We start from the raw sequence: 16538 nt of genomic DNA, 5'->3' as shown, positions 1-16538 counted from the left end.
CTGTATTTAAATTAGGCCCGGCAGTAAAAACGGGCAAAAGGAGGCGCTAGGGACAATAGCACGTCCCTAGCGCCTCCTTTTTGATAGGAGCAGCGGCTGTCAGCAGGTTTGATAGCCGACGCTCAATTTTGCTGGCGACGGTTCTCGAGCCCGCTGACAGCCGCAGGCTCGGAAATCGGACGCCGGCAAAATTGAGCGTCCGGTTTTTGGCTCGACAGCTGCGGGCCGAATTCAATTTTTTTTTTTTTTAACTTTTTTTTACTCTTCGGAACCTCCGACTTAATATCGCCATGATATTAAGTCGGAGGGTGCAGAGAAAAGCAGTTTTTACTGCTTTTCTGTGCACTTTCCCAGTGCCGGAAGAAATTAGCGCCTACCTTTGGGTTGGCGCTAATTTCTGAAAGTAAAATGTGCGGCTTGGCTGCACATTTTACTTTCTGTATCCTGCACGCATACCTAATAGGGCCCTCAACATGCATTTGCATGTTGAGGGCCCTATTAGGTGCCGCGGGTTGGACACGCGTTTTCCTCCCCTTACTGAATAAGGGGTAAGGGAAAACGCGCGTCCAAGAGCAGGCTAACAGTGCGCTCCTTCGGAGCGCACTGTTAGCCGATACAGTACATACAGGCCGATACATATAGCCGATACAGTACATACAGGCCGATACAGTACATACAGGCCGATACATATAGCCGATACAGTACATACAGGCGATACATATAGCCGATACAGTACATACAGGCCGATACAGTACATACAGGCCGATACATATAGCCGATACAGTACATACAGGTGATACATATAGCCGATACAGTACATACAGGCCGATACAGTACATACAGGCCGATACATATAGCCGATACAGTACATACAGGCGATACATATAGCCGATACAGTACATACAGGCCGATACAGTACAATGCGCTCCTTCGGAGCGCATTGTACTGTATCGGCCTGTATGTTTGCGAGGTCATTTTCCCATCTGAGACAACACGCATAATTTTCATCATACAAAAACTGTTTCCTCCCTGATCAAACTACGCCCTTGGGAATAAGACTCCCAACACCGCTTGTAGAAGTGTGATCGCACGCAAAAAGGGGGCAGAGACGGCCCCGGAAGAGGAGGAGTCAGGGAGGCACCAGGGCAGACACCGCGAAGACATCGCTGACTGTGAAAAGGTAGGAACCCTTTTCACTGCCACCTTTTACGATGGTGCTATTGGGTGTGAAAGCCAGCAGCAATAACACTGTGGAGGTGCGATCACTGTCAGCTTTTGCAGGCCTGCCCCCCTTCCCTGCCAGATTTTCTATGACCTTAGAAAACCCAGGCCTAAGTTTGTACCTGAGACAATGGAGGGTAAAGTGACTTGCCCAAGGTCACAAGGAGCAACAGCAGGACTCAAACCCTGGTCTCCTGGTTCATAGCCCACTGCTCTAACCACTAGGCTACTCCTCCACTCCTGAACAGGGTCATCTGGGCCTGGTTTCACCTCATTGCAACCCTGGTTTCTTTAAAACTACATTTCCATGCATGCAATGGGGCAAAACCCGGACTCTGGTGGGGGTGCTAATCCTAACCTCAAAGAGTGAAGAAATGCCCAAAGAGTCTTGGTTTGTACGCAGACACATGCACATTTTGACCTGTTTGGGTCTCATCAGTGCAGCAGAGCCCTTGAGTTGTAATTGAAACACAAAGCCCTCTGGGAGAGTCAATTATAGGCCAGGACGGGTGATCTGACAGGGAAGGCAGCTACAAAGGTATATATTTATTTCAAGTTTTTATATACCGGTATTCGTTTTCACATCATATCGGTTTACACGAAACGGTTTAACAAAGTGAAGAGATACATAGAACCAGTAGAGTTAACACAAGGGCAGGAAGATTAAGATAGGTAACAGCATGAAATATAATTCAAACAGGGTTGTAGTATTTACAATTTTTGCAGGAAGCGGTAAGGTTGAATGCAGACACACATTTGTAAATGAAAGTCCCTTTCAAGCTCTTCCTAAAAACGGTGCTGCTCTGGCTGGGTGCAGATCCAGTTTCTGTACATGAGGCAGTTTGCACTCCTGACGCTGCCATCAGTCAGGTAGGCACAACCCGGTTCCTGTGAAATGCTAAACCTGCAACACACAGGAAAACCACTGTAAGGGAGAACATTAAGTAAAAAAAAAAAATAGTGAAATAATGTGTACTGAACCTTGGCAAAGGAGAACTAAAAGTAAAAATGTAGAAACGTGCAAAAGGAAACACCGTTTCCAGGCTTTCTTCTCAGGAATTAAATGGCCTTGTTAGCTCAGAAGCCTTGAGCACCAGGATTTTCCTTCCCAATGTCTCGAGGGCCGATAGGGACAACTATCAGGTGCCACATTGAGAGCCAAGCCGTGTGGGACTAATGCTTTAAGGCCCTTAGTCAGTGAGAAAGCTCATGCAAGCGCCAGGCACTTTGCACATCGCATTAATGCATGGGATTCACCAAGACTTACGTGTTATTGAATTCCGATCCATCCGTCCATCTCCATGGCTGCCCTTGCTCTCTTCTCAGACCGATCCAGTGATCAGAGCGGCCTTTACGGTGAATTGTGAAATCCTTGCAAGAATAAAAGCAGGACCTGTCAGCTTTGCTTCCACGAGGGGCTCCCTGATATTAAAGGCACAGCTGGGTCTCCCTAGAACAAACCCTGCCCTACGGGTGAAGTAAGTTACACGTCTCGCTCAACCCTACACAGCTTCTCTCTGTACTCCCCTCCCTTCTGGCTCTCATCAGGGAATCATAATGCACAACTTCACTTCCTATTCAGCTCCCATCCTGCATAGCCACTCTCCTTACTCCTTCCTCAGCCAGCTCTTATCAGGGAAACATTACAAATGGTCTCTCTTCTCCCTATCCAGTTCCCTGCAAGGAATCATCAGCATGACCCAGCTCCTTACTCCTCTCTCTCCTGGTTCTCATCAGGGAGTCATCCCAACTCAAGCCTCCTTTCTCCTCATCCGGTTTTCATCAAGGACCCATCATGCATGGCCTGTTTCCTATCTAGTTTCTATCTCTTTCCAAGTGGGCTTACCCTTCAGAGTAATAACCATTAGATCCCGGCTCCTGTGTATTAAGCCACCCGCTTTCCAAATAAATGATCTGGGTGTGCACTGTGCAGCCCAGTAACTTCAGCAGAAAATGGAGCTATGGGGGTGGGGGGGTGGACTCAAACCTACTTCATACCACCATTTCCCTAGAGACCTGCGCCTCCTTCCCAGGCTGCTGTGGGAGGGATCCCTTACACTCACCAGTTCCTGCCGGGTCTCGATGTGAGCGAGGGAGGCTTTGTGAGAGGTGCAGAAGCTCTGGGCCGTGTCCCAATCTCTTGAGTCCTCAGAGAAAAAATAACATTTCCTTCTGTACCAGATCCAGCCGTCTGCACAGGGATCTGAAGGAGGAGGACGGGGCGAGGAATCTACAGAAGCCTTGCTTTGGGTAACTACAGAATGAGAGAATAATTACAGGTCAGAGACGCTGTCCTTGTATCAGACATTAAGCTCTCTCCTCCCACAGCATTCAGCCTTCAATCTCTCCCCACACATGCACTTCTGGTTTCTTTAATTATATAAAAGAGGACATTCATTTTTATTTTATTTATTTAAGGAAATCCTCTATACCAGTGGTTCTCAACCTTTTTTCTGTCAGGACACACCTGACAGATGGTTCTCACATGCGTGACACACTCAACACATGATCGTCATGGGCTAAAATGTAACCATATACTCTCTAACTACAGGAACAACCCTGACCCCCCCAGCAATGTGTTATGATTCCTGCCCATTGAGTTTCCTCCGCGAGCAGGCTTCTCACCTCCGTTTTGCCGCGCTTCTTTCTCCTGCTTGGCGCAGGGCATGCCGGCGTTCTTTGCGGCAGGAGCCACAGCTTCTGCTCTTCATAGTGGCAGGGAGTGCCGCCGCCGCTTTCCTCCACTTCGCGGCCCGGAGGACGCGGTCCTCAGGCTCCCTTGTGGTTTGGAGCTGCCTTCCAGCCTGCCTTCTGAGGCAGGGAGCCGTCCCCGGCGTCGGGGCCTGCTCCTCGACCCAGCCCTGCTTTTCCGTCACTGGCATCTGTGCAGGGCCGCTGACCATGGTCCTGTACAGCTTCCTGTTTCCTGCTCCTAAGGCGCGGGCCGTGCCTCTTCACAAGATTTAAAGGGCCAGCAGCCGGCTATGCCCCAGGCCCCACCTAATGACTGTTTCCTGGTTCAGCCCTATATAAGGGCTTCTCCTGTACTCCTGGAGGCCTTGCATTGGAATTTCCTGCTCCTGGAAGTCTCGTCTTCCAGCACTCCATCAGGTCTTCGTTCTTCCTTGGAGCTCCATGTCTCGTCTTGCTTTCTAAGTCTTCGTTTCCTGTGGCTTCCTGATGTTCCATGTCTTCATGTTTCGAGGTTACCAGTCCAGGCTTCCTGATATTCCACTTCCTGATGTTCCAGGCTTCCTAATGTTCTGAGGTTCCGCTCCTCCTTCGCTTATTTTGAGTCCTCTTGACCCTCCAGCTCCTTTGGTTCTCCAGATGACACCTTGTTGGACTAAATCCGTCTTGTCGGTTCCTGTTTTCGTCATTGGAGATTCTTCTCACCTGGATTCCCTCCTTGCGCTTGTCCCGCTCTCTGCATGGTTGGCGACTAGCCTTTGAGGTTGTATAGAGTGCGCAGAGTGTCAGGGTGATCCGTGACCAGCCCATTGGGTCCGCCCGTGACGGTGGGCTGTGTAGGGTGCCCTAAGAAACAGTGCCACTGTCTGATCCTGTTATGCTCTCCTCCTCCAGAGGGGAGGATTTAGCAATTTGTTATCGCTCACCCTGCCAGGAGGGCGGAGTTAGTAATCTGTTCTGCTTTCCCCTTGAAAGGGGGAGGAGTTAGCAATCTGTCATGATCTGCTCCTCCAGAAGGGAAGAGTTAACTATCTGTAGTGCTTACCCCACCATGAGGGCGGAGTTAGTAATCTGTTAGTGAACTGCTGTTAGATGCTCCTGTAAGGGAAGAAGGTAGCAATCTGTTATGGATCAACTCCCCAGGGAAGAGGAGTTGGCAGTCTGTTCAATGATACTCTTCTGAGGAGAGGAGATAACAATAGGTATATTGTACTTCACTACTGAGATAGCAATCTATCATGCTTCTGCTACGGAGTAGCAATCTGTTATATATAGGCTGCTGGCAAGTCCCATAGAAAGAGACGGTAGCTATCTATATAATACTTCCGTAAGCGGTGTTAGTGGTCGGTAGTGGTTGGCTCCCACAGAGTGACAGTAGTGTAAGGAATGACCAATTGGAGGAAATGGTGAATCCCTGGGCTGATGGCAGATGACAGCGCCCCCAGGAGGAGATCCTGAGAGGAACCACAGGCTAGGCTGGAACATGAAATAAACACAAATAGTTCTTTATTAGGCTGGAAGCTGAACCACCAGTAGTGGCAGTAGTGAGTCGATGTGTCCGGCAGGGCTGAAGTCCTGATACTAGAATATAATCTCTGGGTTGCTGAGCTGTAGAGAGAGACTAGAAGTAATGAGTACACAGGGTATACTGGATACAAGATGGTACACTCACAATAGTAGATGTCTGCAATGGTCTCTATGCCACAGAGAGTCTTCAGTACATTCAGGAACAAGAGCCGTAGGTGAGCACTGGTTCCTATAAACAGCCTGTAATAAGAACTCACAATAGCTCTATATGAAATGGCTTCTAGAGTAGAAGAGAGTCTGTAAAGGATTCTAGGAACATGGGCCCTCGTGGAGCGAGTACCGGTTCCTATCTGCAATCTTGCCAATATAACTCACGATCTCCGTACCTGCGATAATGTCTTGGACGGAAGGGAGTCTTCAGAGCTATAGGAATGTAGGCCCTCGTGGAGCGAGTACCGATTCCTATTTACAATAGAACTCACTGTGTTCACGTCTGCGATCGCTTCCAGGCAATGAGGAGTCTTCAGAGTATTCAGGGATGTAGGCCCTCGAGGAGCGAGTACCAGATCCCGTCTTGGCAATCTGAAATCAAGAAGAGAGAGTGGAGCCCCCGTGGAGCGGGTACTCCTGGTAAGTTTGAAAAGGCCGAGCAGTGGAGAAGAATTCCCCTGGCTGACTCGGATCATTGTTGCAAGTAGTGTGGACTGCCGAAGCAAGTCCAAATGGAGTTCCTTGCTAACTCGCTAGAAGTTAGCAAACAAAGACCTTTTAAAGTGAAAATGGATGACGTCACTAAGGGGGGCGCCCCCGAGGTTCACGCCCTTGCTCGTACAAAGTCTGGAGCGTGCACGCGCCCTTACTTCATCAGGAATATGGCGGATCCGTAGCGTCAAGCCAGCCCGGGGACATCGGGACCAAGAGACAGGGAGAAGCCGCGGCTGCATCTGTCCGTCAGAGCCGAAGGGAGTCACTCCCAAGGTAGAGAGGGTGGAGAGAGGGCGAGAAGAGGTACGAATGCAACAGATCCTTCCCAGCTTCTTGTCTCATCCAGAGTCTTCCTAATTCCTCGTCTCGAGTCTTCCAAGCTCCACATCCAGAGTCTTCTCGTCTATGTCTTGAATCTTTTGTGACATAAGGCCTCCATCTACCTCATCCTCAATCCGGCCTGCTGCTTCTTGCAGATACCTAGCAGCAGGTCCGAAAGGGCTGGGAACGGTCAGAGGACTGTTCACTAACCAACATAGAGTTGTTGGCTTCCAGAAGCATGCAGGTCCGGCAGAGGGTTAGACTTTGTCTTCATCCATGCTTGGACACGTCTTGCCAATCCTTGGTGCTGTCTTGGATTCTTCTTGGATCTTGCCGAGGCCCAAGGGCACACAATCCCCTCAAGTTGGGATCACTTTCCTAGCGTTTCCCTTATATAACAGAATGCAAGGCCTTCCTAAGGCCTCCCTACTTATAACACAATGGTTGCATAACAGAAGAAGTACATTCCCCGTTGAATTTACCAGGTGAATAGCCCTCCTTATGAAAAGTCATTAATTTACCACCAATGCATGTCTTTTGAGAAAACACAACAAATAAGATTGATACAAATGCCTACATGCTAGTAAAATACTTCACCTTGGTCACACACATAGAATTGACCTTCACCAAGTACAGAAAGACCACAAATTACAAATATGGAGACAGAAACTGGAATGGAAACCCAAAAAAAACACTTTGCATTCTATGCAAAACAGAAATATAGCACCTAACAGACTTCCAGTATCTGCAATAATGTACACAAACTAATTGCACAAAGTTACACCTGCATTATGGAACTCAAACAGTAACAACCCTATCTATGAAAAGGCAGCACTGCAAAAATTATACTAGGCCCTAAACACCAATACACCTATTAGGAAAACAGAACAAGCCAAGCTGCTATAGATCCCTACCAAGAAACTACAAGTTCGCAGAACACCCTTAGCAGGGTCACACATGCAGAACACAGACAGACCCTCACCAAATACAGAATAAAGTGACCATAAAGCTAATGTTTTTGTGTTGTTGCAGTATATACAGAGTTTGGTTTCTTGCTATTTCCAGTTCAGTTTTTGTCTCCACATTTCTATTTATACATTCCCAGAGAAATATAAAATAATTCTAAAACTAGAATATAATAAATGTTTAAAAACAACTGATAAATGGAATAACATCCAATCATTAAACATTTTCAAAATTATTAAAAATTCTCCAAACAACAATAAAATATTTCTAACAGCAGACATATCATATAATATCCAATAATTAAAGTGGCAGTCAATCAAGAAAGATAAACTTAAAAAGCCACCTTTACTTACCTCTCCAGTAACTCTCATACTTCTTTCCCTTGTAGGCCAATAGCACACACCAGAAGCAGCAAGGGCTGCTGAAGCTCTGTCCTCACACTCCTCTTACTTAGGGCCCACAACCAGTCACAACCTGTCTCACACACACCAGTCACCTCCCTGACCAATCTCTTTCTCTCGCAGCACAGGTAAACTGCCAAGTGTAGCGGGGCCAGGGAGAGCCTTTCTGCAGCAGCAGCAGCATGCATGGCCTTTTCTTCTTTCCACGTACCCGGTAAACATCACTTCCTCTTCCGAGCCACAGGGGCAGGAAGAAGAAAAGACAGTGTTCCTGTTGCCGGCTTCCACAAACACTGCTGCCGTTCCCCTCGGGGCTTGAATGTGTTGATAGCCCAGGCAGGAATCGCTGCAGTGTTCATATTGCTGAGATGAAAGGGGGGGGGGGGGGGGTGGAGGAGCAGCGAGTGTGCGACACACTGGTTGAGAACCTCTGCTCTAGGTAAACCTCTGGGACCACCCCAAGCCTAGCAGAGCACACAACATCTCACTCTCTGCATACAGACCTGCTTTCTGTCGACTGCCCCGCCCGGATAAAGAGAGTCTACATCATGAAAGCCAACAAATGCCATAGGTTAGTCCAATAGGGATCTGGCCTGCAATCTGTTCAATGACCTTAAAACCCTGTAAATTGTCCTTTCCTTTCTGTTATACAGGGGCAGTTACTCAGCACTGTGGTTCTATCCCTCCCGCTGTGCGGCGCCGAGTGCAGAAAGCATCCCAGTGCATCTCACTTACCTGCCTGGACTATTATACCCAGAATCAAAGCCAGAATCAGAACAGTAAGTAGCACCAGAGCAATCACAGGCACGGGAAACCTTCTGCAGATGAAGTCTGCCTTGCCTGAAACACAGAAAGGAGAAAGAGAGGATTTCACTGGCTGAAAACTGCTAGGAAGCCTTTGGGTCACCTTCACATCTCTCTAAGGAATAGGACGGAGGCGGCTTCCTTACCTCCATGCTCCCAACACAGCTAAGAGACAGACACAGGACCCAAATACTGTGCAGCCCTCAATGCCAGCTCTACTGTTTCTCCTCTGGTCAGTCAGAAGCTATTTTATTTCTTATAACTATTACTATGTGTTGTTTTTTTTTAGTATTTTGGGGGATGAGATGACTAAAGTTGTTAACCAATCCTTAGGGCCTCTATCCTTGGATTGAAAGGTCTCCTTTGCAGCAGCTTTCTCTCAGTTACAGGTGAATGTGGCTCAGGCTTCTAATGACAAACAGCACATAAACATCCCAAATTTCTCACAGTGCATAAAGGGGCTGATTTTAAAAGTTACACGCGTGGGGTACATTTGTGCGCGCAACCCGGAGCGCACAAATGTACACCCTATTTTATAACATGCGCGTGCTGCCGCGCGCTTGTTATAAAATCCAGGGTCGGTGCGTGCAAGGGGGTGCACACTTGTGCACCTTGCGCGCCGAGCCCTAGGGGAGGCCCAATGGCTTTCCCCATTCCCTCCACGGCTGCTCCGAAATTGGAGCGGCCTTGGAGGGAACTTTTTTGGGTCCCCCCCACCTTTCCCTCCCTTCCCCTATCTAACCCACCCCCCAGCTCTACCTAAATCCCCACCTACCTTATTTCTCACGTATGTCCCGCGACACCGGCTGGCGCCGGCGCACTGTGGCGGAGCACTCGGCCCCACCTCGTCTCCACGCCCCGCCCACGCCCGCCCCTTTTTCGAAGCTCCGGGACATACGTGCATCCCTGGGCTTATGTGAGCCACCGAGCCTATGCAAAATAGGTAGGTTTTCGGGGATTATGCGCGTAACCCTTTGAAAATCTACCCCAAAGGCAACTGTAGAAGCCTATAAAGAGCTTCTAAAATATTTGAAAACACTATATCAGCTGGACAATTAAACTGAACCAGCAAGAAAGAAGTCTGTGTGTTTTGTACTGAGAAAATAATGTAATATGGCAGCTCTGACTTTTAAAATACATTCAATCAAAAATATACTGGAACTTCCATAAATCCTCTGGCATTCATTGCCAGAAGATGTGGTGAAAGCTGTGTTTAAAAAAGGTTTGGACAAGTTCCTGGAACGAAGCCATAAACCATTATTAAAAGAAGAGTTGCAGAAATCCACTGCTTATTCTTGGGATAAGCAGTTTGGAATCTCTCTAGCTCTTGGGATCCTACCAGGTACTTGTGACCTGGATTGGACACTGTTGGAAAAAGGAAACTGGGATTGATGGACCTTTTGTCTGACTCAGAATGGCAACTCTTTATGTTCCTATTTTATTTCACTTCTTATGTATCAGTCCCTGAATCATGGTTTCACCCTCCAGCAGTTTAAATTATTCTTAACTTATACATGCAGTTGGCAACAACCTTTATGAACTATTTCATGCAGTCAAATGTCTATCGGCTTCAAAAGGAAGCTTTGACTTAGCCACTGCCTCTGACAAATGTAACCAATTAGCTAATTTCTTTATTCAGAAGGTTCAACTGATTTGTCTAAGATGTGAAAACTATTAGTTTGATTTAATTACTTGTACACTTTGCCTTATGTACTAGATCAATTACTAATATGTACTAAAAATTTTCCCTTGATAGATACTAATGCGTGCCTATGAATACCACCTCTAAGGTCAATCTTTGTTTATCTGTTTGTCGAGTTATAACTATGAATGTCACTTTGTAAACCGTTGTGATCTATTCATGGAACAACGGTATATAAAGTGTCTAAATAAATAAAAACTGAATAAATGTGTGATAGCTCGCCACTTACTGCCCCCCTCCTAACCGAAAACACTGCAGTTAGTTGTCCTACCCGGGACGCCTTCGATCCCGTCACAGCGAACGAGATTTCCTGCGTTATCGCCTGACTGAGACCCTGTTCCTCTCTCTTAAACCCATGTCCCACTGCCATCCTGAAACCGGTCAAGGATGATGTTAGCCCATCTACTGCAAGCATCACCGATCTCTCCTCTTTGAAACAAGCCGTTGTCAGACCTATTCTGAAGAAACCTAATGCTGATCCTGTACTTTTCTTTTCTTTACTGGTCCATTTCATCACTGACCTTCCTCTTAAAAGCAATTCAGGTCCTTGAACAACTTTTCTTGGTTTTCTGGAGGAGCAGTCAAAACTTGATCGGTTTCGCTTTCATAGGGGGCCCAGCATGGAGACTCTTCCGCTATCTAATGCTGACACAGTTCTAAGGGGTTTTCACGTGAATGTTAACTACCCGGTGGTCCTCTTGAGCACATCCGTTGTGTCTGACACTCTGGAGCATATGATTCTCATCTCTCAGTTTCAATCCCTAGAGGTCACAGGTACAGTCTTAAACTGGTTTACGTCAGAATGGGCACCACACCCTCTTCCTGGTGTCCTTCTCAGTCACTCTCTTCAACATATATCTCTCACCTTTATGCAAAATTCCTCCCTGCCTAGGAGTCAATTTCAAACTGTACACGGATGATATCCAGGGTTTTTTTTTAATATCTTATGACTATTCTTGGGATTAAACCTTTGACCTGATTTCCCTATACATGAACTGTGTGACATGCTGGTTCACACACAATAAACGTCAACATAACATCCACAAGACTGAAATTATTATTCTATCGAACCTGTATACCTACCGAGCACAAAATTTGAAATTTAGAAGTCATTATTGATTCTACTCTATCTATGAAGGCTCAAATTAATTCTGTCTTAAAAGCAGAAATTTTACAAATTATGCACCACACCACCTAAAATCCCTGCTTGAAAAATCTGATTTTCGGCAGACTCAGGACTCCCAAGATGGTGGCACGCTGAGTGGTGGGGAAAACAGGGACTCCTGAAGCTCCGTCAAACTTACTATTTCTACTGAGAATATGTCTGCTAAAAGAAAAGGACAAATATGGGTTTTCCCGTCGGTATCCTTATCTTCATCGATGGTTCAACAACTTCCTAAGCCCGACAACAAAAGATCCAAGGAATGAGGATCCCGATGTGCTAAGCGGAGAGAAAGCTTCATTTGAGCTGGTGGAGGAGTTATCCTTGAGCCCCGATCTGAGGCAAGCACCGACACAGAGGATAGAGCAGGCGTTGCAGCCCGGACCGTATCTCAGGGGAATTTCTTCCGGACTGAATGCAGAGAGGCAACGGTAACCGCGGCTTCGGTAGAAGCGGTACAAACTGTTGCAGAAAATCCGGGGATCACGACAGCGGTGGAACATCAGGTACTGGGCTGGGACCAGGAACAACAGGGATGGAATCCACGGGAAGAGCTCTGCCAGTCCCTTGTGGAGGAATACTTGAATTTGTTCCTTTGGTAGTCCCCGAACGCCCTCAAGTCGTCACCCTTGTCGCTTTGTGGGATATGATGGCTGCATTGGAGCATTCAATACAACAAAATACTACAACCACTTCACAGATGCAAGACAAAATACATTCTTTACTTGTTAAAGTTACTGCTTTAAAAGAGAAGGACTCTGGGACTTTAGACTTCAAAGCGGCCACAGTCAGAGATAGAGAAACTCTGGCAAAAAGGATTGAAACACTAGAGAATAAATCTAGGCAATTAAATTTGTGCATACTAAATTTCCCCAGAGTTATTGGAGAAACCCCATACACCACTCTGAAAAAGTTTATGCGGGAAATATTGGGTTTTATCCAGGAAGCGCTTCCATCAACAAATAAATGTTACTTTCTCCCAAAGTCTGCAGCAACAACTGGTGGAAAGAATTGGCAGGGGAACCTCACCGAAATATTAGAAAATTCAGCCACTGAAGTATTGGAAAGAGCTACGCTTCTGGTGTCCTTCATTTCCTTAACTGATTTACAACTAGTAATGAGAAAATATTTTAGAAGTTTTCCCGTTTCATTTATGAATGCAAATGTTAAAATCTACCCCGACTTGGCAGCATCTACACAAACTAGATGAAGGGCTTTTTAGCCCTCGTCAAGAGGTTATTGGTCTAGGTTTTTTCTTTATGGTTAAGTTTCCATGTAAATGTGTCCTAAAGAGAGGGGGAGAAATCTTTATATTTTTAGCCCCAGAGAAATTAAGGATTTTTATAAATTTGAGAAAACCAGCTACACGATTTGAAGCTCCAGGGAGGAAGATTCAGAACCAATGTCAGGAAGTATTTCTTCACGGAGAGGGTGGTGGATGCCTGGAATGCCCTTCCGGAGGATGTGGTGAAGACCAGAACTGTGAAGGACTTCAAAGGGGCGTGGGATAAACACTGTGGATCCATAAAGTCAAGAGGCTGCCAATGAAGAGTGGGTGACTCGCCAGAATGATGGCTACTGCCTGGAGTCAATACCCTTATTAAATAAACATTCACAGGCTTACTGTGACTCCAACATCGCTCTAAGCTTCAACAGCAAGAGGAAATGTGGCAAAAAAGGATTCACACTCACAAAGAGGGGAGTAGCTGGCTTGTTACGGCGGTTACTACCCCAAATCAAATAAGCCTGATACTTCACTTTCAATGCATATACAGCATAGTTCTCTGATTCAATGGCAGGGGAGAAGAAAAACTGATACTTCACTCATCCAGCAGAGCTCTCTGCTTCAACGGCAGGGGAGAAGAAATGAAGGTTCGCACTCACAAAGCGGGGAGTAGCTGGCTTGTTACGGCGGTTACTACCCCAAACCAAATGTGCCTGATACTTCACTTTCGATGCACATCCAGCATGGCTCTCTGCTTCAACGGCATGGGAGAAGACTTATACTTCACGCATATCCAGCATAGCTCCCTGCTTCAACGGCAGGGAGAAGGAAAAACAACCAATAAGGGCTGTATAACATAGTCTGGGTAAAACAAATAAGCATGGGTGCAGCTTGCTTATTGCGGCGGCTTCTACCCCTAACTAATCAAGCTAGATATTTCACTTGGATACAGCTCCATCACTGCTCTCTACATTAAAGGTGGGGGTGGAAGGGAAATAGAACCAAGAGCTAAGAGAAACAGATAAGTATGAGACAAAAAATGTGTGAAGCTTGCTGGGCAGACTGGATGGGCCATTTGGTCTTCTTCTGCCGTCATTTCTATGTTTCTACATCTACTCCCACAAATACATGAAACGTTTTGTTGTTTGCGTGTTAATGCTATTTTCCTTTATGAATTTATGTTAATCCTGTAATTCTCTCTATACACTTCTGGGAGTCCTGAGACTATTGCTTTATGGTTATATGGAAAATATTTGTTTATATAGATAATGCCTGGATGCAGTTTTTTTTGTAGGACTTTACAGATTGTTAATCCATCTTTTTCTTATTTGCAAAAATGTTAGATTTTTGTAATGAAAAAATTGATAAAGAATAAAAAAAAAAGAAAAATCTGATTTTCAGTTTCTACTCCAAGCTCTTATTCTAAATGGCTTGAACCACTGCAATGCTTTATACCTTGCATTACCAGCTTGCTCCATCAGGGCATTGGAGATAGTCCAAAAGTCTGTCGATCGTTTACCGACAGGCACAAAACCACGTGATCACATCACCCTGGTCCTGAAGGCACTGCACGTGCTCCCTATGTATCGGCGCACGCACTACAAAGTTGCAATTCTTATTCGGAACAGCGATATGTCTGTCTGAGTCAGCACCATACTGTGAATACATAAGCCCCCAGGGCCTTGCGCTCAGCCAATAAACTCCTTTTGGAAGTAGCAGACCTCTCGTCTACTAGAGAGAGCGTTCTCAGGAGCTGGCCCTCACTGCTGGGACTCATTGCCAGATGTCCTTCGTACGATCCCATGCCCTAAAGCCTTTAACAAAGCACTGGAATGTTGATTAGGTTTGATGCAGAAAAGGCATTTGATCGCGTTAGTTGATCCTTTATGTTTGCCACCTTAGACTCCTTGGGTATCACTGGCTATTTGCCCCAGGTGCTGACAGCACTATAGTATAGTCCAAAGGCTTCACTGTTAGGCAACGGGACTCTTTCGGCTCCCTTTGAACTGCATTGGGGGACCCAGCAAGGTTGCCCTTTATCCCCACTGATTTTTATTCTTACTTTAAAACCCCTGTTAAATCACATCAGGAGTAACAATCGTTTCAAAGGAATCTCTCTGCGTCCAAGTGAACCAGCACCCTATAAATTGGTAGCCTTCGCCGATGAGCTCCCTGTTCACATTTGTAGCTCACAGATCTCTTGGAAGGCTTTAATGCAAGAAGCACACACATGGATTCGGGAGGATTTTCCGATTCCTGGGTAGCAAACTCCATAGTATACCTTGGAATTCTAATCCCCCGGATTCTGGCCCTGGTGCAGCCCTTAAAGTATAGAGCTATATGGAGGAAGATGAATGGCAAAATCTGCCAATCACTTTAGCAGGACGGGTGGCATTGTACCAAATGATGCTTCTTCCTCAATGGCTATGCGCGATGCAGTTACTCCCAGTGTACTGGTCTAAAAGGGAACTACAGGGAATAGATACCCAGGTGAGGCAGCTCTTGTGGAGAGGAAGAAAGCCATGAATAGTTTTACTAAAACTTTGCTATCCAAAAAAACATGGAGGGTTGGGGCTTGGCAAACCTAAAGGCCTACAATGTGGCTTATCAATTACATCATGCCACTGACTGGATTATGGGCACCAGTTACTCTACAACTTTAGCTGTTGAGCTTCTTCAAGTTCAACCCCTACAGCTTTCTTATATCTTACATAAAACGCACCAAGTACTCCCCTTACATCTTCACCAGACCTACTCTACCAGCATGGCGCTGGTCTTGTCAGAGGCTAGGGTTTCCTCGACAGACTACTCATTTTTTGCCTATATTGGGGAACAAGGACTTCCTATCTGGCAAGTAAAACATAACGTTTAAGAGCTGGTATGAAAAGGGCATTCGGGCCATAGTTCATGTGGCAGATGAATTTAATACTATACGCACTTTTCAGGCTCTCCAGGAGAGTTATGGTCTCCCTTCACAGCACTTTTACGCATACCTACAAATACGCCTCTATGTACAATCCTTAACTTTACCTGACCCTCAATCATGCCTGGGAACTTCTCTCGGACTTTCTGGATCTAGATGACCCCATTCGACATGCGTTGTCTTTTCGGTATAAGCTGCTTAACAAATATCAAACTCCTCTCTGTTGGGATGCCCTTGTGGACAGCGGAAATAGGAACTGGGAACCAAATTAACCTCAGCGTACTACAAAGGATGTTTCACACGTGCACTGTCCCTAGTGGTACTTAGTCCTCTTCAGAACTTAAATTTACATTTCTGTAGGGGTTTTACGCTGCTTCTGCACAGGCCAACTAATTGGGGGATTTAGGTAGTGAACATTGTCCTAAGTGCGGCGATTCTCGCGGCACACTCGGACACCGATTTGGCACATGTCCAACAATTTCCAACAGTATCTATAACAAGCCTTCATTCAACTGAAAATGCCCTACCGCCCACGCACCTACAAAACCCTTATACCAATCATGATTTCCCCTACCACACAGTTTCTAGGTCTCACCTTATTTACCATCTTCCTATTTAACGCACAATCACTGACCAACAAAACTTTAATACTTAACGACCTACTGCTGGACTCAACTCCGGATTTTTGCGCCATAACAGAAACATGGCTCAAACCCACTGACATCGCACTCATTAACCAACTTCCAACACAGATCTATGACTTCTTCTCTATCCCAAGACAAAAAAAAAGAGGAGGGGGTATCTTTCTAGCTGCCAAAAAATCCTTGAGGTTCACACCCTATCCTATCAACACAAACACCAAATTAGAATTAGGATTGTTCAAATCAGAA

At 46.1% G+C, this 16538-nt stretch overlaps 1 protein-coding gene across 1 annotated transcript in view; it reads right to left on the bottom strand.

The window, feature by feature from the left end:
- Window positions 1–964: 964 nt before the first annotated feature.
- LOC115081351 (C-type lectin domain family 2 member D-like) overlaps window positions 965–16538 on the bottom strand; it is a 31328-nt gene continuing 15754 nt past the window's right edge. The window contains exons 2-5 of the mRNA XM_029585831.1: window positions 8568–8672; window positions 3285–3475; window positions 2489–2592; window positions 965–2125 (exon numbers count right to left, since the gene is read on the bottom strand). Of these exons, the coding sequence (XP_029441691.1) occupies window positions 2008–2125; window positions 2489–2592; window positions 3285–3475; window positions 8568–8672 (518 nt within the window). The 3' untranslated portion in view covers window positions 965–2007. The remainder of the gene's footprint in view (window positions 2126–2488; window positions 2593–3284; window positions 3476–8567; window positions 8673–16538) is intronic.

Source organism: Rhinatrema bivittatum, unplaced genomic scaffold, assembly GCF_901001135.1.
Source record: "Rhinatrema bivittatum unplaced genomic scaffold, aRhiBiv1.1, whole genome shotgun sequence".
In the NCBI taxonomy this organism is placed as follows: Eukaryota; Metazoa; Chordata; class Amphibia; order Gymnophiona; family Rhinatrematidae; genus Rhinatrema; species Rhinatrema bivittatum.
This window is presented reverse-complemented; position numbering and strand designations above follow the sequence as displayed.